At 45.2% G+C, this 27,037-nt stretch overlaps 1 protein-coding gene across 6 annotated transcripts; it reads right to left on the reverse strand.

Moving 5' to 3' along the window:
• Positions 1-1,362: 1,362 nt before the first annotated feature.
• LOC139179647 (uncharacterized) lies at positions 1,363-17,029 on the reverse strand. Of its 6 annotated transcripts, none has more exons than XM_070779281.1 (7): positions 16,885-17,029; positions 16,014-16,090; positions 5,507-5,609; positions 4,873-5,037; positions 3,674-3,772; positions 3,252-3,451; positions 1,363-2,622 (listed from the first exon to the last, which is right to left on the reverse strand). In XM_070779281.1, the coding sequence occupies exons 5-7, from the start codon at positions 3,706-3,708 to the stop codon at positions 2,363-2,365; spliced, it is 495 nt and encodes a 164-aa protein (XP_070635382.1). In that variant the 5' UTR covers positions 3,709-3,772; positions 4,873-5,037; positions 5,507-5,609; positions 16,014-16,090; positions 16,885-17,029; the 3' UTR covers positions 1,363-2,362. The 6 variants fall into 6 exon arrangements, 5 of the variants coding, with proteins under 5 accessions (XP_070635382.1, XP_070635380.1, XP_070635379.1 ...); XM_070779279.1 differs by adding an exon at positions 13,522-13,692 and having other exon boundaries at positions 4,873-5,609; XR_011563960.1 differs by lacking the exon at positions 16,885-17,029 and having other exon boundaries at positions 3,674-3,775; positions 13,522-16,874.
• Between the last annotated feature and the right edge of the window lie 10,008 nt (positions 17,030-27,037).

Below are 27,037 nucleotides of genomic sequence, written 5' to 3' on the forward strand. Positions count from 1 at the left end.
ATTTGGCATGTGAAACCTGCGCCAGTTTCCTGAGTGACCACTGAACTGCAAAAAGCTATAAGCAGTTTCACTTCTCCCGGGACCTGGCCTCCTTGTATCTAAAAGATCAGTCAGGGAAGGAGGAGATTGTCTGTGTACAAGTTAATGTTAAAAGTTGTCATCCAGCCTCTTGCTGGCACTTCACTCTGGGCGCGAGGTCCGCCACTCATCCCGAGGTGCTTTATGCTTTCAGACAGAAGAGTAGCCATCCCGCAGTCCATGCAACATCTGTAAGAATTGACACTAAAGCTGTTTGTATCTTTTTCAGAATGCTCTCCTATGGGAAGCTAAAAATGTTAAAAAGCAATTAGAAGAAATGCAAAATAACAAGCTCCTTAAATCTCTAAATCGTTTAGCAATTTGTTAAGAGCTGAATTGAGCTGGGTTCATTGTTCCAGTCACTAAAGATGCTTAGCAGATGTCGAGTTACATTTTCCTTATGGCTAATCCACTGCTGTAACATGTATAGCATTTCTGGTTTTGAACACTGAATGTGTTTGCATTATAGATGGATTTAGAGTGTGTGGCCGTTGTGTGTGGTTCAGAATTCTGAGTAGTCCTTTCTGGGTTCACCCGAGAGCTGAGACAAAGCGTGAGCCTTTCACGTGGACTGTGCTGTCCGTTAGAAAGATAATATGAGCCACATATGCAATCTAAACTTTCTTAAAAACCAACAGGCTATTTGACGTCCTTTTTTCATTGCGAGTCTTGAAATCCTGTGTGATTTCCACATCGAGGTTTGCACCAGCCTGTCTCACGTGCTCAGGGGCTGCAGGAGGCGAGTGACTGCCATGGCCGACAGCACAGAGCTGCCAGGTTGAGTCAAGTGACTCAGAAACTTGGCCCGTTTGACTTGTTTTACCCCATGAAGAAGTGGGGTGTAGAGGAATGAATGTGAGGAATGCCCAGGAATGCAGGTGAGCTCCATGGATACAGTTTAAAGCAATGAGAGGAGCGAGGGCAATAGAGTGAGTCCTGCCCCCCTACCCGAAGCCCCGTCCCAAGTCCAGCTTCTCTCTACAGACTTCATCATTGTTAATGGCTTGCCGTGTTTCCTCCAGAAGCTTTTCTACACCTGAGATGGAACTTCTTATTCATTATGGTTTATAGGGTTTAATACTGTTCTGAGTGCTTCTATTTGCTATGGGACACTTAGAGAATATTTTCTCACAATTAAAATATTTGGAGTTGACAACTACTCCTGTAACCTGTTCTGCACATTTTGGTGCAAGTCATTTTACATCCAGAAAGCAAGCGGTGCAGGCTGTGTCATTTGCTTTTTCATAGGACCAGCTGATTCTAAACCTGGAGACCCTGAGAGCCGAACTGGACCAGACGAGGCTACGAGGGGCTCCCTTCCACCATGGGTAGGCCGCTCCCCCAAGCAGCTCCCCTCAGCGCTGTCGAGTGTGACAAGGGCCTCTCTGGTGTGTGGACAGTATGACTGGATGTTGCTCATGGTCGCACCTCAAGGAGCCTGTAGCTTCATGGCCAGCAAGAGAGAAGAGACAAACATTGTTCCTTAGGGTCAAACTTGGTACCACGGAGTGGTAGTCACAGGATTGACAACACTCAAAAACACAGGCAGAGGTTTGGAACTGGGGGAGGGGGGGCGACCAGTTGATATTTGGGTGTATTCATTTGAGGGGCCTGACAGACTGTGACACTGCTATTTCTTAAGAGTCGCAGAAGGTTAATAACCTGTAGTCTTTTTTACATGAATGGAGACTGAGACATGACTTGTCATTGACTATGGTGGGAGGAATCACCTGGCTTGTGAATGAGGCAAGCAGATCAAAGTGTAACACAACTGGGCACAGATTTCTCAAGCCTAGTTCTTCTAAAGCAGAGTTGCACCACATGTATGAAACGCTCAAACCAGGACCAGAACTTGCTGCTGGTACAACTCCTGTGCGCCAGTTCAAAATCCATTTCAGGTCCCTCCCTGGTCATTAAGTAACCAATGTGGGCAAAGTCCTAACATTAAAAGTGAAAGGTCTTAAAAACGCTTTTTCCAGAATTCTGTATGTATTAAACTCTGCCACCTAATCTCCTGTTGCCAAAGAGTAGTGTGAATAGCTTATACAAACCTGTGCAAATATTTCTTTTTTGAGTTCTCACACAGAATTACTCACACCAAGCTACTAAACAAGGACACTTGCTGTACCACATGTTGGAGGGGTTCTCTCTGAGATGGTCTCATGGAGGAGGAGTGGGCAGGGTGGGTGCTGTCTGTCTGTGCACAGAGGAGAGGTGAGGCTCACAGGAGGAGGCCTGAACCCCCAGCACTCTTCTGTTTTCACAGTGACCGTTAGGTAGTTTCTCATAAATCATGACACCCGCAGACACGACCGCCAGAAACATCATGATTCCACATGGTTACACAACTCGGGCCTGAGGATCTGAGGGTGAGCAAATGCCACTTGACTTGTCTGACCGCCGGTATCACTGTCACACATCCCTTCAAGGAGCGGAACCTCAGAAAACTAGAGAAGATGGCCAGGCAAGCTGCCTCAGCAGAGTCCACACAGCATGCTCCCATCTCTCCGAGAGAACGGGCTCCACAGACGTCACCAGACTCGCCTGAGTGAATCAGAAGGAAATTTCAGCATCATCAGGAACACATTTGACAGGGAGTTGCGGGGGATGGGGGTGGGGGTGGGGGAGGAAGAACCGGGAGACTCGGGTTGACATATATACAGCACTGATACTACACATAAAGTCAACGAGTGAGGACCTAGTGCATAGCACAGGGAAGTCTACTCAGTGCTCTGTGGTGAAGTAAATGGGCAGGAAATCTAAAAGAGAGGGAGATACGTAGATAGATAGATAGATAGATAGATGACTGATTCACTTTGCTGTACAGCAGAAATTGACACAGCAGTGTAAAGCAACTATACGCCAAAAAATGGATGAATGAATTTTTAAAAAAGGAACACACTGGGCACCCTAGAACTTGTAGAAATGAGGAGTCCACACCCAGGGTGCAGCACAGCGCTAGGGCTGCCCTAATGTTGGTTCACTGCCAACGGAATGCCTGGACCAGGCCTCTTCTACCCCAGAGATCTCAATGCAGAGGCGGGGAGGCAGCCAGTTGCAGTCTCGCCAGAGCTCTGCTCTTGCTCACACAGCCATGCCAAGGCTGAGATCACAGGGAGAACAAGGGACCCACAGTCCACCTCAGGACAACAGACACAGCTGCAGTCACTCACTTCGTGAACATCCTGCTGCAGTTTCCTGTTCACGTCCTCGGACTTGAGGAGGTCCTTCCTGGCCATGTCCAGGTCCTCCTTCAGTCACATGGGCAAAGAGGGCTGCCAGGCGCTCCTCCATCTGGCTCTGCTCCTGCTTGTCTATGACTTCCTGGAGGTCGATCACCTTAGCCAGGTCTTCCTCGTGGCTTAGAGGGTCTCTAAGGGGGAAAGGAAGCCTTAGACAGCCTTGTTTTGAGAGGGAGGGACCACAGCAATTCTGGGCAATCGGTGAGGTCAAAACTGCCTTCTGCGCTCTGGGAGCTCACAAGACCCTCACAGCCACTCAGACCTACATGGTATGTTGGTGAGAGGTCCCGACAGCCCCACACAGACTGTATGGTAAGACAAGAACCAGACAGAAAGTGAGACCAAGGACTTGCCTTTCCATTGGCGCTTGGCATGTTTTCTTGCTCATGATTTACATCAAGCACCCTGTGCATTAGTATCTTTTCCTGGTTATTCTCCTCTTTAAGAATCATCTGCTAAAACCAAAAAGTTGAATTAGAGTAAAGAAATAAGTAAAGACAGCAAAACACCTGGAAAAATTCAAGTCTAAACTGAAAACGCAACATAAAAAGAAAATACATGGTGATGCTATCCATCCCGAATACCACCAGGTGATTAGAGTCAGAATTTGTCTTCTGCTGGAAAAAGGGGTACTTAAGAGATCCTGCAACTCTGAGCCACAAGTCTAGTTTACTAGTCATTAAAATAACCCAGGTGGGCAGGTCCTCAATCAGAACGATAAATAACATCTGATGCCCACCACTACAGCTTTCATTCTTTTTTAAAATGAAAGGATTCAAATGACAAACCCTTCACGGAAATTACACAATGACTGATCAAACTTACCTCTTTATGTGTGGCACCTAATTCTTCTTCTAACAAACTACACCTTTCGAGTGCTACTCTGTAATCACGCTCTCAACTCAAACAAAAGGGGCCAAGTCACTGTGTGTTGATGTGTGTATATACATTAGTACACTTCTTAGTGTATACTCACCCTAATACATAGATACTGTCACAGAATACCTTTAATGTCTCTCATTGATCTTAACGTCAAGTAAATCTGCTTGTTAACAGCTTTAAATTCTAAATTTGAGAGAACAAAATGTTATCCTAAATTAATTCTATTACCCAGTTTTTAACTGCAAGTTGATATACAGAATATAATAAATCTGGAGACATTTATGCCAACTAACACTTTTTAACTGGGGGTTTCCCAGGTGGCTCAGTGGTAAAGAATCCGCTTGCCAATACAAGAGGGCAGGTTCGATCCCTGGGTTGGGAAGACTGCCTGGAGTGGAAGATGGACACCCACTCTAGTATTCACGCCTGGGAAGCCCCATGAAGAGAGGAGCGTGGTGGGCTACAGTCCACAGCGTCACAAAGATTTGGACATGACTGAGCATGTACACAGGCAACGCTTTTTAACTATATAAAACTCTGACTTCTTACAGAAAAAATATATATACAAGAATTCAAGAAGCTCAAAAGTCAAGTAGTTACATAAATACATGCATCATCCACCTAACAAGACAGCAAGTGTACAAATCCAGGACGACTGGGTGGCTGGTACCTTCTCGTCCAGGGTCTTGTGGTGCTCAAACAGCAATTTCAGTGCGCTGAGCACCTCCACGTCGCTGGTCATGCCGGCTAGGGACTGCGCCTGCTGCTTGCCCACCGTCATCTGGAGGGATGACACATACCAGGAAACCAGGCACTCCAGGTGCTCCAGCAGCAGCTGCAGGGCAGGGCCAAAGGAGCACCTTCAACCTCATGCTTGATTCAGGCCCAATAACTCCTCTCAGACTCACCCTATAGCGGAAAACATGCTAAGGCACATCGGAATCCCGCCAGTTCAGGCTAAAGTTAGGGTGGACTTTCCCAGGGGCCCAGTAGTCAAGACTCCACACTTCTGCAGGGGTCATTGGTTTTAATCCCTGATCGGGGAACTAAGATCCCACACAAAGTGTAACATGGACAAAAATGTAAGTTAAGAGAACTCCCCCCTCAAATGTTCTAAAATTACATTAGCTCTCATCATAAATTTGAAGCAAGGTATGAGAACCCCGAACTGATCCACCCTGGTCTGCTCAGTGGGAAGGCGTGAAAAATGACTTGGAAATCAGACAGAGTTTAAAGACAGCACACGGAGGCCAGCGGTGACCCCCGCGGGGCAAATGTCAACACGTGAGAATCCCCCTACTGACCCTGGTATTGCTTCTTTCCACTCTAAGCTCAGCGATTTCTTCTTATTCTTTCAAGAAGCTGCTCCATGCATATTTTTAGTTCTTCAGTAGGAGTTGGAAACTCCTAGAAAACAGTTAAATGAGAAACTAAATGCAAACATAAATTAAAAAGAGAGAGAGACTGTGAAGAGTGACCCTGTCAAGTCTCTCCAGGCTCCACACAAAGGATTTCCTTGCCCCTCCAGAGAAGAGGGGGTCCACTGACCCCACGAACACACAGACCACTACAACTCAGACCAGCCTTCGGCCTCCACCTCAACCTGGCAGGCATGTGGCAGGGGAGAACGTGGAATCCAAGCCTGCCTTCTCAAGACCCAGGGGCATCTGAGAAGCTTTCCAAAATATAAACCTAACAACAAAGTGGATAAAGAGATTCTTAAATGACACACAGACCAATGACCTAGAGCCACTGGGGAGAGTGAAGAATAAAGGGAAGGTCTACAAGGCCACCAAGCTTTGGAGTGTTCCTCTGGGAGAAAGACGGATGACACCTCAGGGCCATCTGTTAGCCTGACTCCACTGAAGCCACCCAGTCATTCAATCAAGTGGTTAAAATGTTAAATTTATGTTATATGTATTTTGCCACAATTTGCGTGCACATGGGGCCCTCCACATGGTGAACTTTCTCAAACTGAACCACATGGAGTCTTTCGTTCTTCTATTTTTCTTTGCAGAAATAAAAAAATCCTGAGCTACGTATCCCCTACTACATACTGAGTGTCCAGCACCCAGAACAATGCCCAGCACTTGTAAGAGGCATGTAGTAGACATGTGTAGCTATGAGGGTGTATGTCATACATGTAAGCAGTAGGTACCTGACATTAAAATACTGGACACACTGGTCTGTGCTTTGTAACATGGGAGACATTAACAGGCTTAGCCTTTCTGCTTCAAGGACTGACTCTCTAGCTCGATCCTCATGCCCCAGAGACTCCTCCAGCCAGTGTATCCTTTCTTTGGAAGAAGGGAGACGTTAAGGGGCTTAGCCTTTCTGCTTCAAGGACTGACTTTATAGCTTAGTCCACGTGCCCCAGTGACTCCTCCATGCAGTGTTTCCCTTCTTGTGGGGCCCCCACCTGTCCTCCACGTGGCACCTGCACAACCTCTTACAAGGTAATCCTGCTGGGGTCGATCGTGCCCACTAAGGCCAAAGCGCCCTGGCCGGCAGGGCCCACAACTATGCTAACAAAATGAAACACAACCCCAACACTTCGCTGGGTGAGGCCCAATCTGATGGGCCCATCCCCCGGCTGCTCTCACCTCAGGCCACTCTGCTTCCAGGACTTGGGCCGAGGCCAAGTTCTTCCTGGTCTTGGTCTTTGCCTTGGGGTTGCAACACTGAAAAAGTGCCCACAGGCGGGCCCTTTGGTTACACTCTCTTGCGATGGGGGCAGCCCCCGACTTCAGGACCTGCCGAGAAGGGGGGGAGGACCTATGGGGCAGCCCAGGCTTCCAGACCGAGATGCTGGAAAGCTCCTCCCTGGGGTGGTGGTGGAAGGTGGGTGAAGGCTGCTGAGACTGAGCTTACAAGGACACCGCCCCCTCCCCAGCCTCAAGTCCCTCAGGCCCTAAGTGAACAGACAGCTCTGTCCCCACTGGATGTGTGTGTCAGAGGAAACTCTGGAGAAGGCAGCATCACTCAGAACCTCTAGAGTTTTCCAAACATAATGTCCAACATGCAACCAAAGAAGCAAAAAAGGGTGTAACAACAAACAGGACCAAGAGAAAAAGAGCTGAACCAGATCCAGAGGTATCAGATGTATATCAGCATATCAGAAGTGTGCTAGAGGTATCAGATGCAAATGTCACCTGTTCAAAAATATACTTAACAAAATGAAAAATTTCTGAGAATCAAAACCGACTCTCGAACTTTACAATAACAGTGACTGAATTTAAGAAATCAGTCTCTGGGCTTAACATCAAATTGGACGTAGCTGAAGAGAGGATCAGTGAACTGAAGGACTGGTCGGGTAAAAAATATATATAAGAGAGAGAAAAAAAGGATAGAATATATTGAAGGAGCCCCTTGTTAAACTACGTTGTTAAAAATTATAAATGGGGACCCTCATGGTGGAGAAAAGACAGAAAGGGGAATAAGAAAAGCCTCCAAGGGTTGAAACTAGAGAGCCTCTTAATGAAAGTGAAAGAGGAGAGTGAAAAAGCTGGCATAAAACTCAACATTCAAAAAATGAAGATCATAGCATCCAGCCCCATCACTTCATGGCAAATAAATGGAGAAACAATGGAAACAGGGACAGACTTTATTTTCTTGGGCTCCAAAATTACTGCAGATGGTGAAATTAAAAGATGCTTGCTTCTTGGAAGGAAACCTATGACAAACCTAGACAGCATATTAAAAAGCAGAGACACTACTTTGCCGACAAAGGTTCACTGAGTCAAAGCTATGATTTTTCCAGTAGTCATATATGGATGTAAGAGTTGCCCCATGAAGAAGGCTGAATGCCAAAGAATCGATGCTTCTGAACTGGGGAGTTGGAGAAGACTCTTGAGAGCCCCTTGGACTGCCAGGAGATCCAACAAGCCAATCCTAAAGCAAATCAGACCTGAATATTCACTGCAAAGACTGATGCCGAAGCTCCAATATTTTGGCCACCTGATGCAAAGAACTGACTCATTGGAAAAGAACCTGATGCTGGGGAAGACTGAGGGCAGGAGGAGAAGGGGACAACAGAGGATGAGATGCTTGGATGGCATCACCGACTTGATGGTCATGAGTCTGAGCAAGCTCCGGAGTTGGTGATGGACAGGGAAGCCTTGTGTGCTGCAGTCCATGGGGTTGCAACGGGGCAGATACTGAGCGACTGAACTGGCTGACAGGGACAGTGGCAAGAGTTGGTTCAAGAATCAGACCACTGACTCAAAAATGAAAACCACCCATTGGTTTCAGCAGCTCTGTGGGTGCCTAAGGCTAGAAGAACATGTTTAAGTGTTCAGAGGGAAAATGGTGTGGCTTTTAATGGCACAGCAACACTGAGAGCTGACTTTCAAGAACAAGGAAGTCAGAAGATAATGGACTGGCATCTGTAAAATGCTGAAAAACAAATAACCACCAACCTGGAATTATATACCCAAGAAAAACACTCTTCGAAAATGAAAGCAAAATAAAGACTTTTAGGGCAAGTGAAAATGAGACAACTCATCACCCACACACATGCACTAAAAAATATTCAGGCAGTGCTTTGGGGAAAAGAAAAGTAGTCTCTGATGGAAATATAAAAAACAAGTAGAGACCAACAATGAGGTAACTGTGAGGGTAAATACTAACTTTACAAAACAATGATGTTAACGCCAAATATATATCTAACAGTTCAAAGTGTAACAGTGACAAGGAGGAAACAGTCGTGTCAGGGAGGCAGTAAAAGTACTAAGTTAGACTTGAATGTAAAACACACGCTGTGTCTCTGAATGTGCACCCAACAACCTGACAGAGGAGCACAGAACTAGAGAAACACTTCAAACTTCTAAAAGAAGGCAAGAGCAAAGAACACAGACTAGGTGGGACAAACAGAAAACACACAGCAACATGGTGTCTACACACTGAATATCAACATTATAAATAGAGCAAACACTCTCATTAAAAGATAAAGTGTCAAACTGATTCCAATGAAAACTGTACACTATTCACAGAGCTACATGTTAAGATGGAATATCTTTTAGACAGGTGAACCTAAAAGATACCCAGGCCAACAAGGACAGAAAACCGATGTGGCAATATCACTGTCAAATAGTCTCTAAAAAAGAAGCATTTCTAGCAATAAAAAGGAGCATCTCATACTGATACAAGTTCAATCTAGCAAGAAGATGAGGATTCTAAACTTGAATGTACCTAATAACATAACTTCAAAATATCAATACATAAAAACTGACAGAAATAGAAAAGGAGTAACAGCCAAGTTCATAATCCCAGTGGGAGACGTTAAAGACACATCTCTCGTGGAACTGGGCCCCCTGGTATGTAGTCACCTGTAGCCATGAAGTACCTGAAATGCGGCTGGCTCTACAATCAGATGCGCTGCAAGCATGAAACTCACACTGGATTTTAAAGACTTAGCATGAAAAAAGAACGTGAACTATTTCATTAGGTTTTATCATGTTGATTACACACTGAAATGATAATATTTGGGGTGTGTTAAAATATATTACAGGTAATTTCACCTACTTCTGCTTTTATTCAACGTGGCTACCTGAATCTGAATTACATGAGTTACAAGCCTGATCTGACTGATACACATGGAACACTGCATTCCCACTGATACATATTCAAGAGCCCAAGGAACATATAACAGAAAGAATACGTATTGAGCCATTAGGAAAGCTTGAATTATTTCAAAGGACTGAAATAATGCAGAATATACTTAGGGATTGCAATGGGCTGACGGTTTATGGGCCCTCAAACTTCACCCAGCACGTGGTGATGATCCGAGGAGGCAGGCACCCTGGGAAGGGTCAGGCCAGGAGGGAATGGGCTCCTGTGCTGTGAGGACAGGGAGAAGCAGGAGGCAGTCTAGGAACCAGGAAACAGGCCTCACCAGATGTGGCACCTGCTGGTGATCTTGGGACTCCCCAGCCTCAGGACTACAAGAAACAACTTTCTGTTGTTTATCAGCTAGTCTACGGGATTTATAACAGTAACCCCAAAAGCCTACGATGGGGCTCTTCATGGAATTAAGCTAGAAATCAAAAAAGGGTCACTGGAAAAAGCTCCCCAAACATTGCGAAGTTAAATGACATACTGCTTGAAGAATTTCATGAATAATAATTTTAAAAAACACAATGAAAATTAGAAAATACTTTTCCATAAAAGATAATGAAAATCTGGCTATTCAAACCTGTGGGACACAGCGACTGTGTTTAGAGGGTAACTTAAAGTCTTAAACACATACACTGGAAAAAAAGGAAGGCTAAAAATCAATTAAGCCTCTCTCCCAAGAAACCAGGAAAAAAACATAGCAAACGAAACACAAGGTAGATGGGGAAAAAAAAAGGAGCAGAAAACAAGCAAACAGAAAGCAAATATGAAGTTTTTTAAAAACAAAGCCAAAAGTTTGCTCTTTGAAAGAACTGATAAACCCCTAGAGAGACTTATTAAGACAAAGAGACAAAGCTCAAATCACCAGCATCAGGGGTAAAAACCCCAAGACAACACATCTTGCAGATAAGAAAAATATTATGAACCACAGTTCACTTACTAACTGGAGAGTCTGCTCGCCTCAATAACTTCCTAGCAGGAGGGAAATGCTTTACTGAAATAGACCCAAGAAGACATACAAAATCAGAAAATTTTATTTGCATGAAAAAAATTACATCTGAAATTAAAAGCCTCCCCACAATAAAACCAACTGATTTTGCCAATCAATTCTTCCAAAATTCTAGGGAAGAAAACAGTAATCTCACAGGAATTCTTGCAGTAAACAAGGAACACTCTCCAACCTTGTTTTATAAGACTAGCATAACCTTGATACTAAAACCAACCAGGAAGAAGTACAAGAAAGTAAAATTACAGACTCTGAGTATAGATGAAATAACCTAAATAAAACACTAAAAATAAAGTCCAACTGAAGGAGAATACATTGAGATCAGGTTGGGGTGTTTTAGAATCACAAAATTTTTTAAAAGTTAAATCACATAAAAGAAAAATAATCACATAAAAGAAAAATTACCCTGTTTCAAAATCTGCAGAAAATAAACTAAGAAAATTTAATGTAATAATTTTAGTTCACGACTAAGAAAAAACTCTTAGTAAACTAACAGAGAACAATTTACATATTTTGATTAAACTATCTACAAAAAAGCTAATATCATGTGTGATGGTGAAATACTGAAAGCTTTTCCTCTGATAATGTGAAAGAGACAAGGATACTTATTCTTACTACTTCTGTTCACCAATGTACTCAGGACTGGAGATCCTAGTCCATACAATAAGGCAAGAAAAAGTAAAGGGTTATCACAGTTGCAAAGGGGAAAAAAGAACTTATTTGCAGACATAATTGTGTATACATAAATAAATACAATTAGAATGATTTTAAATATATAGATTTACCAAGTGAATATAGAAAAGTAAATTCTGTATCTATTAGAAATTTATAATGGCACTGAAAATATCAAGATATCTAATTAAACATGTGCAAGACATATGGCAAACTATAAACTTCTAAGATAAATTAAAGAAGATCTTAAAAAATGGAAAGCTATCTATATTGTGTTCACAGATTATAAGAACAACATAAAAGACACACACACACACACACAGAGTTAACCGTGTGAGGTGATGTGTATGTAAGGCAATCATTCCATGACATCTATGGGCATCAAGTCATCGCAATGTAGACTTTAAATACACACAAACTGTATCTGTCAATGACTCCTTAGTGAAGCTGGGGGTCTAAAATCAGGGCCTGGCACCTGGTAGTTGGCAGGTGTGGGAACCCAGGTTCATGTGCAGGCTGTACACACTCTTAATCACAGGTGAGACCTGAAGCAACCCAGCAACTCTCTATTTTTCTTTTTCTGTTTTGCTCTGTTCCCCTTGCCATTTGTGTTTAACAGATTCCCAGTATCGAGTGAGCCGTGTCAATGCAGCAATAATGTTTCCCCATCTAAGGCAGGAGCATGTAACACCAACAGACTTCCCATCGCCCTGAGATAACTGGAGTGCCCCATCACAACAGAAAGCAAAGAAACACGACAGTCCCCGAGAGAGAGCTGCCCCACGGCAGGGGGAACTAGGTCCACCAGACGTCCCAAGGGGACCCCCAGGGGTTTGGAGCCCAGGCTGGGCCCCTCAGCTTGAGGCCACACTTGCCTTTCCACCATTCTGGGGGTCCTGGCAGAAGAAAGCCAGGCCAAGGAAGGGGGATGGTGTGGCCGGCCCGTGCGACTCAGGGCAGGACTGACTTGGGTCTGTGCTGGGCTCCACATCCAGTCACCACCCTTGGAGTGTACAAAGCTCTTGGGATCATTGTAGGTTTTTGGCAAAAAGCAATGGAGCTGAAGTCACTTAGGATGGTTTTTTTTTAAAAAAAAATCCTCACTGAGGATTCACTCAGTGCCAGCCTCAGCCCCTAGTGAGATGCAGACTCCTGGTCATCCATGGCTCTGCCCGCAGCCTGCCATGGCAAGGGGAGGCTACCGGACACTGGGTGCCACATGGGGTTCTTCCCCACTTTGAGTGAAGGGCTGCACCCCCCCCCCCAGGATGAACCCGGCTCAACCCTCCACCTCTGATGCTGAGGCGCCCATGCCTCCCACGACCGGAGGATCCAGCCTCTCCCGGGACCTCTGTGTCACTGCACAAGCCTTGTCCATGCGGCCCCAGCAGGCAGGGTGAGTCCTGTGCGGAGCCTCCCAGCTCACTGGCCTCACTGCCCGCATCAGGGCCTTGTATGTCCACTGAATGAGTGGATGAGGGCCCCTCACAATGACGGTGATGGTGACGAGGAGGAGGAAGTGAAGCGGGCTGAGATCCAAGTGTCAGTCCTTGATTCAGCCATCTGTGTGTATGAACTCATTTAACCTCATGATAAGATTGTGTGTTGGGGTTAGGGGGTAGGGGGTGGGTCCTGCCACTGTTCTCACCTTGGAGCCAGCAAGTTCACTCTCAGTGTCCAGGAGTGGCTGCAGCCACTGGCCACAGACTGGACAGCTTTAACACAAATTCATTCCCCCCCCCCCAGTTCTGGAGTCAGAAACCTGTGATCAAGGTGTGGGCAGGGCTGAGCTCCCTCCAGAGGCTCCAGCGGAGGGTCCCTCTGGCCTGGTCCAGTCCTTGGGGGACGCCAGGCCACCCTGGGCTTCTGGCCACATCACCCCGACCTCTGCGTCCATCTGCACAAACCTTCTCCCCTGGGTGGCTCTGTGCCTCAGATCACCCCCTCTTTTTTTTCCAAGGACACCTGTCGTTGGATTTAGGGTCCACATGCATCCCGGGTGATCTGGTGCAGAGGTCAGGAACTTACTTCCATCTGCCGAGACCTTTCATCGGAATAAGGCCACCTCTGGAGGCTGCAGAAGGATGGATGGCTTTTGGAGCCACCACTCAGCCCACCATACTTGTCATGAAGCCACAGGGCAGAGCCTCACTGGGCTTGGTGAAGGGAGCTTCGAAGAAGCAGGGCTCAGTCCTGGGGCTGCCTCAAGAAAACAGGTAGGATCAGGACACTCGGGCACAGAGACCAGATGGGCAGGGCTCAGAGGTGTGCTGGTGGGCGTGGGGCTCACCTGCAGGGAGCCTGGAGCCTGACATGACGGCCCAGGGCTGGGGGACACAGTGCATGGTTTGGGAATGGACACATCCCAGCGCGGACAAGGGGAGGCAGGCCCGGGGGCTCAGGCCAGGGGAGCCCAGATCTTCCTGCTGCCCTCAAGGAGCAGGTCAGATGGGCACAGGAGGGAGCCGTGGTTTCAGCGACCTGGGTCGGAGTCCTGGTCTGCTGCTGTGTTGTCTCTGGTGAGTGACTCAGCCTCTCTGAGCCCACCGGAGAAGTGCTCGCTGGTGCCCGGGAAACAACGCATGCATATTGGAACTGGGAGAAGAATCCTCGTCACTTATTGGTACAGCTCAATCTTTTCTGGAGGCCATAACCAATGTCTTTATGTTTGATGTTCATTTCAAAGTCAAGAAGTTTTTAAAAAGATATGTGTGGCAAAGGATTTAATTGGACTTGGAAAGCCTCTTCTTTCTCCTTTATGAGCATGGCCATTTCATTATCATATGAGCAATAATGATATATGACTGAATATTCACATCACCAGTGAGAATTTCCCGAGTGCCAGACTCCAAGTTAAGTACTTTAGGATAACCCAGTGATGTAATGACTTGTTTCCCAGGTGGTTCAGCAGAAAAGAACCCGACAGCCAATGTAGGAGATGCAGGAGACCTGGGTTCAATTCCTGGGTTGGGAAGATCCCCTGGAGGAGGAAATGGCAACCCATTTCAGTATTCTTGCCTGAAAAATTCCACAGAGAGAGGATCTTAGGGGCTATAGGGCTGCAAGAGTTTGACACATATGAGCCACTGAACATGCACACAGTCGTGTAAATACTGTTGTTATCTCTGACAAATGGTGAAGCTTCGGTGTTGTTGATTAGTCATCAGATTTTGTCCGATTCTTTGTGACCCCACGGAGTATACACTCCATGGAATTCTCTAGGCCAGAATACTGGAGTGGGTGGTGTTTCCCTTCTCCAGGGGATTTTTCTGACTCCTCACATATTGTAAGACTAAACTTGAGAATTCTTGTTTTTATTTCATTTCAAATAGCCTTTGGGAATCTGAAAGGACAGTGTAGGTACTTTCAAGATGTCTTCTGCAAAACAAAGCCCTTTCGGCAAATGTGGCCATTATACCCAGGTAGGTGTTGCTGTTGTAAGTGTCACATATCAGCCAGAGGCAAATTCTGAGCTCTTCCTCTGGCAGAAACAAATTGACAAAATAAGGCAAGAAAGAGAGCTGGGAAAACAAACCACATCAACAAGTGGAAAAGCGTTCCTCATGAGACAAAGCTAGAGAAAAACCCAACATCCTTGTGGCCCAAAAACCCTCTTAGAAATGAATGTTCCATAGGAAAGAGATGAAACATGTCAAGTTCCAAGGAGAGGCAATGCCCATGGCCAGTGTAGCTTAGAGACGGCCTGACCACTCGATGAAGACACACACCAACGTAAACCCTTTGCAGACAGCAGTGACGGTCATCACCATAGTAAGTGTTTAGTCTGGGGACAACCTGCCCTGGGCTCCAATAAGCGAGCAGACCTGGTTCTCTTCCTCTGCCCCCACACCATTCACTCATAATGGCAGCTCAGGTGCTTTCGTGCCCTGCCTGCCTGTCTGGCTCATCCATGAGCTTTGACCACCTCCAGGAAAGGACTCTGCCTTCTCTTCTCTATGCGCCATGAATCTGCACACAGTGGGCCTTCAGAACCTCAGGAGACTCACCCCACCCCCACTATAGCCAGACCCTCCCCAGGCATTAAAACAGCTGTGGAATCACTTTGGCCCAAGTCCTACTTACGGATCCTTGGAGCCCACTACAGCCTCTACAGCATGATTAATCAGGCCCTTTATACACATATTCCTGCCTGTCAGATCTGAGCTTTGGATTCATGGTCAGCTCTGTCCCTCCCGTGGCAGCCAGGTGGGTCACAATGCAGACAAAGGAGCTCAGGAGCTGAGTGTCAAGGGAAGCATTGAAAGGACAGTGATGGATGCAATCTGTTGCAAACTGAAGGAGGGTCCCTGCATGTCTCAGAAACGGCCTCTGGTGTGCAGGTGTCGAGAAAGGCCCCCACAGTGCAAAGGAAAGAGGGGTACTCGGGGGCAAAGGCACTTGGCCTCTCCAGTAGCAGCTCCAGGTGGTAGCTGGTGAACAGTGGACAGCCAATGTGGTCACATGAGCGTGACGCTTATTCCCTCACAAAGAAAGAGAAAGGGGGCAGGGTGTGGGAGTACCTGGAGGATGTGGTGGGTTGGATGGAGGGACGTATCCTTCCTCTCTCCAGTGAAAATCGCTTTTTTGAGTCTCAGAGCTGCGAGAAGGCAGTTACCAAGTTAGGTCCCCACAGTATCCGGTGTGGGCTGGGTGTCTTAGCCCCCGTCACATGGACAAGCCACACCATATGGCTTCCCTGAGTTCTAACAGCAGGATCTGGGGGTTTTGTCTAGGTACACACTTCCTTGCTCTAGCTGTGTTACCCCCTTCTTTGAGCCCCAGTTTTGTCCTCTAGAAAAAGGACATCGATTGCTACCTTAGCAGGTTGCTACCTTAATCCCATGAAGACTAATTAGGGTGATACTACAATGAATAGCTGGCCTTAAGAGATACTGGGCTTCCCTGACAGCTCAGCTGGTAAAGGATTCTCCTGCCATGCAGGAGACCCCGGTTTGATTCCTGGGTCGGGAATGCTGATCCGCTACAGAAGGGACAGACTACCCACTGCAGTATTCTTGGGCTTCTCTTGTGGCTCAGCTGGTAAAGAATCTGCCCGCAATGCGGGAAACCTGGGTTCAATCCCTGGACTGGGAAGATCCCCTGGAGAAGGGAAAGGCTACCCACTCCAGTGTTCTGGCCTGGAGAATTCCATGGACTGTATAGCCCACAGGGTCACCAAGAGGTGGACACGACTGAGGGACTTTCACTTCACTTTCAAGAGATATGACCTGAATCCAGATTAAACTGGAGTCTCCCAGTGTCATCTGGCATTTCTTCCCTGAAGCCAGCCAAAACCCACACAGGTGCATTTCCAGGGTCTTCACATAGCCAGCTGGACAGAAAACCCAGCGTAGTCCAAACAAGCTGACAGTCAAGCAGGAGAGGACTCACGGGCAGACGGCTTCCCTCCGGTCTCAGGTGGAGCTCCGGGACCACAGCAGGAACTGGCGCTCTCAACTCCTGGGCTCAGCAGCACCCTTCTTATCAGGCCAGCGGCTCTGCCCTAACGGGCGCAAGAAGGTCACCAACTGCCCCAGGTGAACTCACGCCCCCTCCCACTGCTGCAGCCTGACCTCACAGGGCCCCACCCCTTCTGGCAGAGCCAGCCCTCCTCTTCCTTTGAATCCCCCTTGAGGCCTGGTCCTGGGTCCCGATTGGTCAGTGCCAATCATGGTGGCCAGGGATGGAGCACACTGATTGGCCAGGTCCAGGTCATGTGACCATACTCTCCAAGACACGTGTGAGCTGCTCACGCTCTGTCAGGGATGGAGAGAGTGCAATGCCCCCAGAGCAGGGCTGAGAGTCTGGTCACTCTGTCCGTGTGCTCAGTGTCCTGGGACATGCCTGCACATCATCTCTACACACCACTTTGTCTCCTCTGCAGACCAAATATTCATGACACACCTTTTCCCTTCCCAAGCGCTGTTTCACGCACTGACATTCAAGGGAGCATGACCTCCTTTTGGAAGGTAGGTTTGGAGATCCTCTCTTAAACTCTGGGCTTGTTCCTTGTGTCATGTTAGAATAGTTTATTCAGTCTAAAAACCCTCACTGAGCACCACCATATGCTGCTTTGCCTATTCAGGATTCTTAGCTGTTCTGAGTAGAGGGCGTGGCCTAGGGGCCTCCCAAAGGGAATGAATTTTTTCCAAGGAAGTACCTGAGAGGCTGAATCACTGAATCACTTTGCTGTAAACCTTAAACAAATTATTGTAAATCAACAATACCTCAATTTAAAGAAAAGATATTCCCTCATCAAAAATGGTTTGAAATTTTGTCACGTTTTTCCTTCAATTGTTGGTTTTTAGTATGTGTCTAATTGATTTGGTGCTGTCTTTTGAGGAAGGGATCCAACTTACTTTCCCACATGGATACCAAATTGTCCCAATGGGACGATTCCTTTGTCCTTTCTCCTGGAAATATCCTTTCTGCGTTTACACATTAAGAAGCTTCTTTTAAAAATGCCAAGTATCAAGAACTTCAGATCTTTGGAAATTTGTACAGCACCCCAGAAGCATGTTTCCATTTCTGTGTCTTCTCTTCACACTTCACCATTGCCTGTTTCTAGTATACACAAGTACCCTCAGAGGGTTCTCTGTAGTGAACTATGTATGTTTCTGTGAGGACAGAGGATGTGAGCACAGAGGAGGGACTGAGTGACCCTAGTGACCACGTAACCATGCTCAGCAACCTCAATATTAAGTCTGGCTGAGACTTCCTAAGGCAAGGTCTATGTTTCTCCCTCTTGCTGTCCGGATATGCAAAAGGATGTTGGTGGATTGGGACTTGGGTCCCTGGGTCCAGCAGTGTAGAGATATACCCATAGCCTGCTTTTCCATTATATTTTCCTCCTCTGGGCTCTGCTGAGCTGCTGTGGAGATATTTCTGCTAAAGGCTTGAGAGGTAGTCAATCCTTCTGCTTCTCATCCCCTGCCCTGTCTGTACTTCTGTCATTTTTTTTTAATATAGCTAATTTTCAATGTTGTTAGTCCTTGTGTCATTCTGACTCTCAGGCACCTATGGTTTAATAGACCTCCAAGTCCCAAGAGCTCTTTGCCTGGTGGAGACCTGGAGATCTCAGGGAGCAGCACCACATCACACTGGAGCCCGGACCAGAGAGAAGGTTCTTGCCAGGAAGGCTCCATCCCTGCTGGGGGTGGGGTGGGGTCGGGGTTCACATCTGATTGTGCATCCCCCGGGCCTTCGGTGCAGGCCCCACTCTGAGATCTGGAAAGGAGGTGGCTTCCCTCCCTGACACAGAACTAGTATTTTTTTTGTCCTTGTCATTGTCTAGTCCCATTTGGCTCCCAGGCTCTACACTTGATCCTCACCCACAGGATCAGGAGAGCCCAGTTCTAGAAGAGTTTCATACAGGGAGAGGCTCCAGGAGACACTCCAGTGCCCGGGCCTAAATAAGCATTTCCTTGGAGTTTCACAGCCCTGGGAGGAGATACTGGGTTTGTGTCCATTTTACAGTTGAATATGTTGAGCCTCAGATCATTGTGTGATTTGCCCTGGGTCACTCTGCAGGTCAGTGTAAGGTGGAATTTGAATCCAGACTCTATGTCTTGGAGCCTGTGGCTGTACAGGTGTTTCTGCTCATCGGTAAATTTTATTTCATGGTTGTTGTTGTTGTTGTTGTTGTTTGATGCATTTGTATATGGTACTGTTCTGTTCTCTCTCTGATGGCTCATTTCCTGCTACATTGCTGAGTTTATTAGTTTTAATACTTGTTACTTGGTGGAGTTTTTATGGTTTCATATAAATCCTGTCATAATCGAATAGTGGCAGTGTAACTTCATTTGTTCCAATGGGGATGCTTTTATTTCCTTTTCTTGCCTAGTTATTCTGGGTAGGACACTTCCACTACTATGTTGAACAAGATTGGGGAGAGTGGGCATCCTTGTACTATTCCTGATCTTTTAGGAAAATCTTTCACCTCTTTAACACTGACTTGGATGTTAGCTGTGGGCTTGTCTTATATACCCTTTAGGATGTTCCATGTTTAACCACTGTATTGAGAGATTGTACCAAAATTGATGTTACACTTTGTTGAAAGCTTTTTCTGCAATTATTGAGATGATCACATGATTTCATTCTTAATTTTGCTCATATTGTGTATCACAGTGATTGATGTGCAAATAATAAATCATGCTTGCAGGCACAGAATAAATTCCATTTGATCATAGTGTATGATTCTTTTTAATGTGTCTTCAATTTGGTTTGCTAATATCCTTTGAGGATTTTTACATCCGTGTACACCAGGGTTAGGGTTCTCTGGTGGTTCATATGGTAAAGAATCTGCCTGCAATGCGGGAGACCAGGGTTTGACCCCTGGGTCAGGAAGAGCCCCTTGAGAAAGGAATGGCTACACACTCCAATATTCGTGCCTGGAAAATTCTGTGGACAGAGGACCTGGTGGGCTACAGTCCATGGGTCACGAATAACTGGACATGACTGAGTGACTCACACTTACAAGAGTGCTTCTTGACATTCTTAATATCTAAATTTAAGATTTTATCTCAGTCAAAAATTACAGCCTAAGGCAAAAATGTCAAAAGTCCAAGAGTCCTTAGAAGTAAATGAGAATATGGCATAACAGATGAAAGCAAGAAGGACTCGACATAATGTACTTTTCATAAGAATTTTAGATCTTCAGAGGAATTCTCACTGAACTGAATTAAAATGCAAGCTTCAGTTTAAAATGCAAACCTTTTTTGGTATTATGTTTCTATGTTGAGACTGAAATGTTATTATGTATGTGTGAGATATTAAGCAATACTGTGTAGCTATTAAAATCATATTTTAAAATCATATTTTCAAAACCTTTAATGACATTTATAAGCACTTATAGTGGAAAAATAGCTAGGAATAGAAGATGATCCCATATAGCTTTAGATGACAGTACAAATGTGTTGAATGATAGTTTTCAGATTGTATTTATTAATTTTTAATTGAAGGATAACTGCTTTACATTGTTTGGTTTGTTTTCCTCATACAACAACACGAATAGGCCATAAGTATATTATCCAGTCTTTGGTGAGCCTGCCTCCCACTTCCCGCCATCCCACCCTCTAGGTCATCACAGAGGACAGTGCTGGGCTCCCCATGTTATATAGCAACTTCCCACTAGCTAGCTATTTTACATATGGTAGTAGGTGATGTTTCAGTGCTACTCTCTCAATTCATCCCACCCTCTCCTTCTCCAGCTGAGTTCACAAGTCCTTCCTCTACATCTGTGTATCTGTTTCTGCCCTTCAAATATTCACCAGTACCATTTTACAAGATTCCGTGTGTATGCATTCATTTACTATATTTATTTTTCTCTTTCTGACTTACTTCACTCTGTATCACAGTTTCTAGGTTCATCTACCTCAGTTAAACTGACTCGTATTGCTCCTTTTCGTGGTTGAGTAATATTCCATTGTGTATATGTTCCACGACTTCTTTATACATTGTTCTCTTGATAGACATTAGGTTGCTTCCATGCCCTGGCTATTTTAAATAGTGCTGCAGTGGACACTGGGGTACATGTGTCTTTTTAGAGGTATGGTTTTCTCCGGGTATATGGCCAGTAGGGGATTGTTGCATCATATGGTAGCTTTATTCCTACTTTTTAAAGAAACCTACATTCCTTCTCCATAGTGGCTGTATCCATTTACATGTCTACCAACAGTGCAAGAGGGTTCCCTTTCTTCCATGTCCTGTTCAGCATTTATTATTTGTAGAATTGTTGATGATGGCCATTCTGACTGGTGTGAGGTGATACCTCACGTAGTTTTGATTAGCGTTTCATTAATAATGAGTGATGTGGAGCATCTTTGCATGTGTTTGGTGGCCTTCTTAATGTCGTCTTTGGATAAATTTGTTCATGTCTTCTGGTCACTTTTCAGTTGGTTGCTTTTTATCTGATATTAGGCTTGATGATCTACTTGTGTACTTTGTAGATAATCCTTTGTCAATTGCTTCATTTACAATTGCTTTCTCCTATTCTGAGGGTTGTCTTTTCATCTTGTTTATAGTTTTCTTTGCTGCTTATATACTTTGAAGTTTCTCTAGATGCCATTTATTTTTATTTTTATTTTTATTTCAGTCATTCTCGGAGGTCTTGCTGTGATAATTGGCAAAGAGTGTTCTGCCTATGTTTTCCTCTAAGAATTTTATAGTTTCTGGCCTTACTTTTGGTCTTTAATCCATTGTGAATTATTTTTGTGTATAGTATGAAGAAGTGTTCTAATTTCATTCTTTTACATGTAGTTGTCCAGTTTCCCAGCACCACTTACTGAAGAGGCTCTCTTTTCTGTCCTTTCTCCATTGTACATTCTTGCCTCCCTTGTCAAAGAAAAGATGCCTATAGGAGTGTAGGTTCATCTCTCAGCTTTGTGTTTTGTTCCTTTGCTCTCTGTTTCTGCTTTTGTGCCTGTACCATAGTGTCTTGGTAGTATAGTCTGAAGTCAGAAGGTTGATTCCTCCAGTTCCACCTTTCTTTCCAAGATTCCTTTGGCCCTTCTGGGTCTTTTTCCCCCCATATAAATTGTAAAATTATTAGTCCTAGTTCATTAAAAAAAAGTCATTGGTTGTTTGATAGGGATGAATTGAATCTTCAGATTGCTTTGGGTAGTATAGTCATTTTCACAACATTGATTTCTTTTTTTATCATTTTTATTATGTGTTTATTTTATTTTATTTTATTTTTAAACTTTACATAATTGTATTAGTTTTGCCAAATATCAAAATGAATCCGCCACAGGTATACATGTGTTCTTTGAATTCAAGAACAAGGCATATCTTTCTATCTGTTTATTTCAACTTGGCTATGTTTCATCATACAGCCTGTCTTTCTGCATACATGTGTTTTGTCTGTTTAGGTAACTTTATTCCTAGCTATTGGGGAAGAAAAATGGAAACCCACTCCAGTACTCTTGCCTGGAAAATCCCATGTACAAGAAGCCTGATAGGCTACACTCCATGAGGTCCCAAAGAGTCGGACACGACTGAGCGACTTCACTTTCACAGTTCACCTTCATGCATTGGAGAAGGAAATAGGAACCCACTCCAGTGTTCTTGCCTGGAGAATCCCGGGGATGGGGGAGCCTGGTGGGCTCCCATCTATGGGGTCGCACAGAGTCGGACGTGACTGACGTGACTTAGCAGCAGCAGCATTCCTAGCTATGCTATTCTTGTTGCAGTGGGGAATGGCACTTTTTTCTTAGTTTCTCTTTCTGATTTTTCTTGTTGTGCTGTAAGTCTGCAAAGGATTTCTGTGTATTAATTTTGTATCCTGGGCTTTACTAAATTCATTGATTAGCTCTAGTAATTTTCTGGTTCTATCTATAGGGTCTTCTATGAATAGAAACAGGTCATCTGCAATCAACGACAGATGGACTTCTTCTTTTCCAATATGCGTTCTTTCTCGTTTTCTTCTCTGATTGCTGTGTCTATGACTTATAAAAAAACTATATTGATTAATAGGAATAGAGTGGGCCCCATGATCTTGATGCTGATCTTAGAGGAAATGCTTACATTTTGACACCATTGAGAATAATGTTTTTATTTTTTGCTGAGAGATTTTCCTATATGACCTTTCTTATGTTGAGGTAGATATCTTCCATGCCCATTTATGGAGTGCTTTTTAAACTGGTATTTAGTTTTGTCAAAACCTTTCTCTGCATCGATCAAGATTATCATATGCTTTTTATCTTTCAGTTTGTTAATATAGTGTATCACATTGATTGATTTGCAGATAGCGAAGCATCTTTGAATCCCTGGGATAAACCCCACTTCAACTTGGTGTATGATCCTTTTCATGTGTTTTTGTTTGGTTTTTGCTACAATTTTCCCCAGGATTTTTGCGTTGATGTTCATCAGTGATGTTAGCCTGTAATTTTCTTTTCTGTGTGGCATTTCTGCTTCCTTTTGGTTCATGGTGATGGTGGCCTTGCAGAATGAGTTGGGAATGCTCCTCCCTCCACATTTTTCTGGAACAGTTTGACCAGCATAGGTATTATCACATCTCTCCCATTTGAGAGCATTCATCTGTGAAGTCCTGGGCATTTCTTTGTTGGAGACTTTTGATCCCAGTTAGTAGTGCTTGTGATTGATCTGTTCATAGTTAGAGCTTGTGACTGGTGTTGGTGCTTGACTTATTCATATTTTCTATTTTTTCCTGGTTCAGCCTTAGAAGATTGTACTTTTCTAAGAATTTGTCCATTTGTTCCAGGTTATCCATTTTATTGTCATGCAGTTGTTTCTAATTGTCTCTTATGATCCTTTCTCTTTCTGTGTTGTCTGTTGAAATGTCTCCTTTTTCATTTCAAGTTCATTTGAGTGGGCTGCCTTCTATGGGGTAACATAGAGTTGGACATGACTGAAGCGACTTAGCAGCAGCAGCAGCATATAAGGCTCAGCGACCCCGAGCTTTCCCAGATGTGGGATTTTTAGTGCTAAAACCAGGACAGAAGTCAGGATGATTTGAACTTAGGTAAAAAAAAAGAAGTGGAGAAGGAAATGGCAACCCACCCCGTGTTTTTACCTGGAGAATCCCAGGGACGGGGGAGCCTGGTGGGCTACCATCTATGGGGTCGCCCAGAGTCGGACACAACTGAAGCGACTTAGCAGCAACAGCAGCAAAAAAAAAAAAAAAAAAGAGAGAGACACCAAGAGATCGCTCTTTCTCCCCCTCCCTCCATCCCCCTCGCTTTTTCCCCCTGCAGAGTCACCTAGGAAAGACCGTGTGAGCACACACTGAAAAGGAGCTCCCAAAGGGAGCTCTCAGCAGACATCCACCCTGTCAACATTGGGTCTCAGGCTTCCAGCCTCCAGAGTGGTGAGAAAACAAATTTCTGTAGTCAAAGCCACCAGCCTATGGTATTTTGTTATGGCGCACCCAGCGCGATAACACAGGGGTCGTACCCAGTTCATATAACCATGCTGTGACGATTGATGGGTGTGGTCACACAGGCACCCTCCTGAGTCAGAGAGTTGCTTTCTATTCCAAAACCCTTCCAATAATACTTCCCATCCCATTTTAAGAACATAAGTGTTCAACATGACAAGGTTGACAAACCTATTTTTCTATCATTCTGCTTTACTTCTGCAAACAAGTATCTTAGAATAGTAACTTCTGGGACTGGAAGTGGTTACATGAATACAGTCGTTCAGTTTCAAATGTATGACTAATATTTTTTGCAGCTAAGTAGCATTTTCTGTTTTCCAATGATACTTTAAAGCCCATTTATGTTACTGAGTATGCATAATGAATTCCTCCTTTGGAAATGTCTTTGTTTTCTCCACTGAGCTGGTGATTCTTCATTGTCCCACTCAAATCCTACCACTCCCCTCCCACTCCTGGCCACACTTGTCATCCCGTTCCCTGCCTCAAAGCCTGACATCTACAAGCTGCAGCCCCCAGGCTTTGCTGTTCTTAGCACCTCTTTCTCGGCTCTTGACCAAAGGGAAGCACTATTAGAGTGTGAAGAGAGGAGTGTGAAGGGCGGGGAGAGAGAGGGGTGGGTCTTCTCCCTCCATCCCTGCCAGAGCCTGGTCTCCACTATGGGTGTCTTCCTCTGTCATATAGCACCCACACTGGGCGGCCCCTTTCCTATGACCACAGCTCTGGATGGGTTCTAGGAATAGCACACCCTTTCTCTTTTGTTTCTCCAGGCCCAAGGATGATGGAAGCTTCTGCTGTTAATAGTTCCCAGTGGCTTCTCCATTCGTCTTGATTCTCTTTACCTTGCCCACAGTGTGAGTTAAGGGTTGAGTTGTAACCCCTGCCCCCCATTCCTATGTTAAAGTTCTAACCCCCAAGACCTCAGAAAGTGACTGTCTTAGGAGAGTGTCTTCAAAAAGATAATTAAAGTTAAACAAAGTCATACAGGTGGACCCTAATCCAATCTGACTTGTGTTCATATAATAAGAGGCCCAGGTGGCACTAGTGGTAAAGGACCCGCTTGCCAATGCAGGAGACATAAGAGATGTGGGTTCGATCCCTGGGTCTGAAAGATCAACTTGGAGGAGGGCATGGCAACCCACTCAAGTATTCTTGCCCGGAGAATTCCATGGACAGATGAGCCTGGTGGGCTACAGGTGAACACAACCTAGTTACTGACCAATGACAAAGTAGTGTAAAACAATTTTATAAAATCATAGGACGGGATGGGATTTATTGAGACATCCCAGTTTTACCACCTTCCCCCTCATTCACCCTCAAGTATTGAGTTACTCCTAATAAATACATTTCTTTGTCTCCAAAGCACTTTCACAACCACATTTCATTTGAGCCTCAAGGAAATTGTGTGAGGTAGATAGGGAGGTATTCATGTCTCCATTTTACAAATAAATGAAACTGAAGAGCAGGTAGTTGAAATGCCAGCATTCAAGGAGCTAAAAAGTGTTAGAGCTGGGCCTCGAGACTCATGATCCTCAGACCAGGTGCGTATTGATAGAGTTCCCATCGTTTACCCTCCCTGCTAATCTGGGCATGCGCACTAAAGACTGATGTCACACGTGGACATTCCATCCAAAACTCACAGCGAGGAAGGACTTCTCAACATCTGGCCGTGAGCAGAAAAGGCAGAGGAAGGGAGAGAGTGAGAGAAAGATCTAATACGAGCTGAGTTTACAGGGAGCAGGAAGGGGCACATGCACTCTTATCTCAGCCCCAACTGGGCAGAGCAACATAGGAGAGCAAGCAGATGTACAGAGGCTGAGCCTCTCCGAACACGGTCCCCCTCCCGACTCCATATTCAGCTGGCAGGCCCCAGGAGTCAGGTCATCCGTTACCTCCCTCTAATGCTCTGATGGATATGTTTGCAACACACGGGGTTTCCATTAATCTGGGGAAAGTCCTACTTTAGGCTTTCACTGAATCTGAAATTGCTTCAGCCATAACTGTTGTCTCCAGTGAACTGGGTCCCTCTTCTTCCACAGAGATGCCCCACACAGGCTGCTCTCGCCTGCACCCTCCACCTGCCTCTCTCTCTCTCTCTGTATCTTTAAATTGGAGGGTAATTGCCTTACAATGGTGTGGTGCTCTCTGCCGTACATCAATATTAATCAGTCATAATGATATATATGTATATATCCCCTTACCCTCTTGAGCCTCCCTCGCCCCGCATTCCACCTCTCTAGGTCATCACAGAGCTCCAGGTTGGGCTCCCTGTGCTATATAGCAGCCTCCCACAAGTTATGAGCATACATGGGGCTTCCTTGGTGGTTCAAATGGTGAAGAATCTGCCTGCAATGAAGGAGACTCAGGTTTGATCCCTGGATTGGGAAGATCTCCTGGAGATGGGAATGGCAACCCACTCCAGTATTTTTGCCTGGGAAATCCCATGGACAGAGGAGCCTGGCAGGCTGTAGTCCATGGGGTCTCAAAGAGTCAGACACATCTGAGTGACTTTGAGAGTGAGTGAGTGTATATACATCAATGCTACCTTCTCAATTTGTCCTAGCCTGTCCTTCCCCCGCCATGTCCACAAGTCCATTCCCTACATCTGCATCTCCATTTCTTCTCTGTAAATAGATCTCTGTACTGTTTTGC

This window comes from Bos indicus, chromosome 25, assembly GCF_029378745.1.
Source record: "Bos indicus isolate NIAB-ARS_2022 breed Sahiwal x Tharparkar chromosome 25, NIAB-ARS_B.indTharparkar_mat_pri_1.0, whole genome shotgun sequence".
NCBI lineage: Eukaryota > Metazoa > Chordata > Mammalia > Artiodactyla > Bovidae > Bos > Bos indicus.

Coding starts and splice junctions, on each gene's coding strand:
- LOC139179647 (XM_070779281.1), bottom strand. CDS start 3,708: ATGAGCAAGAAAACATGCCAAGCGCCAATGGAAAG. Junction 3,452..3,673: donor TGCCAAGCGCCAATGGAAAG/GCAAGTCCTTGG, acceptor TTTCCCCCTTAG/AGACCCTCTAAGCCACGAGG. Junction 2,623..3,251: donor TGCAGCAGGATGTTCACGAA/GTGAGTGACTGC, acceptor TGATTCACTCAG/GCGAGTCTGGTGACGTCTGT.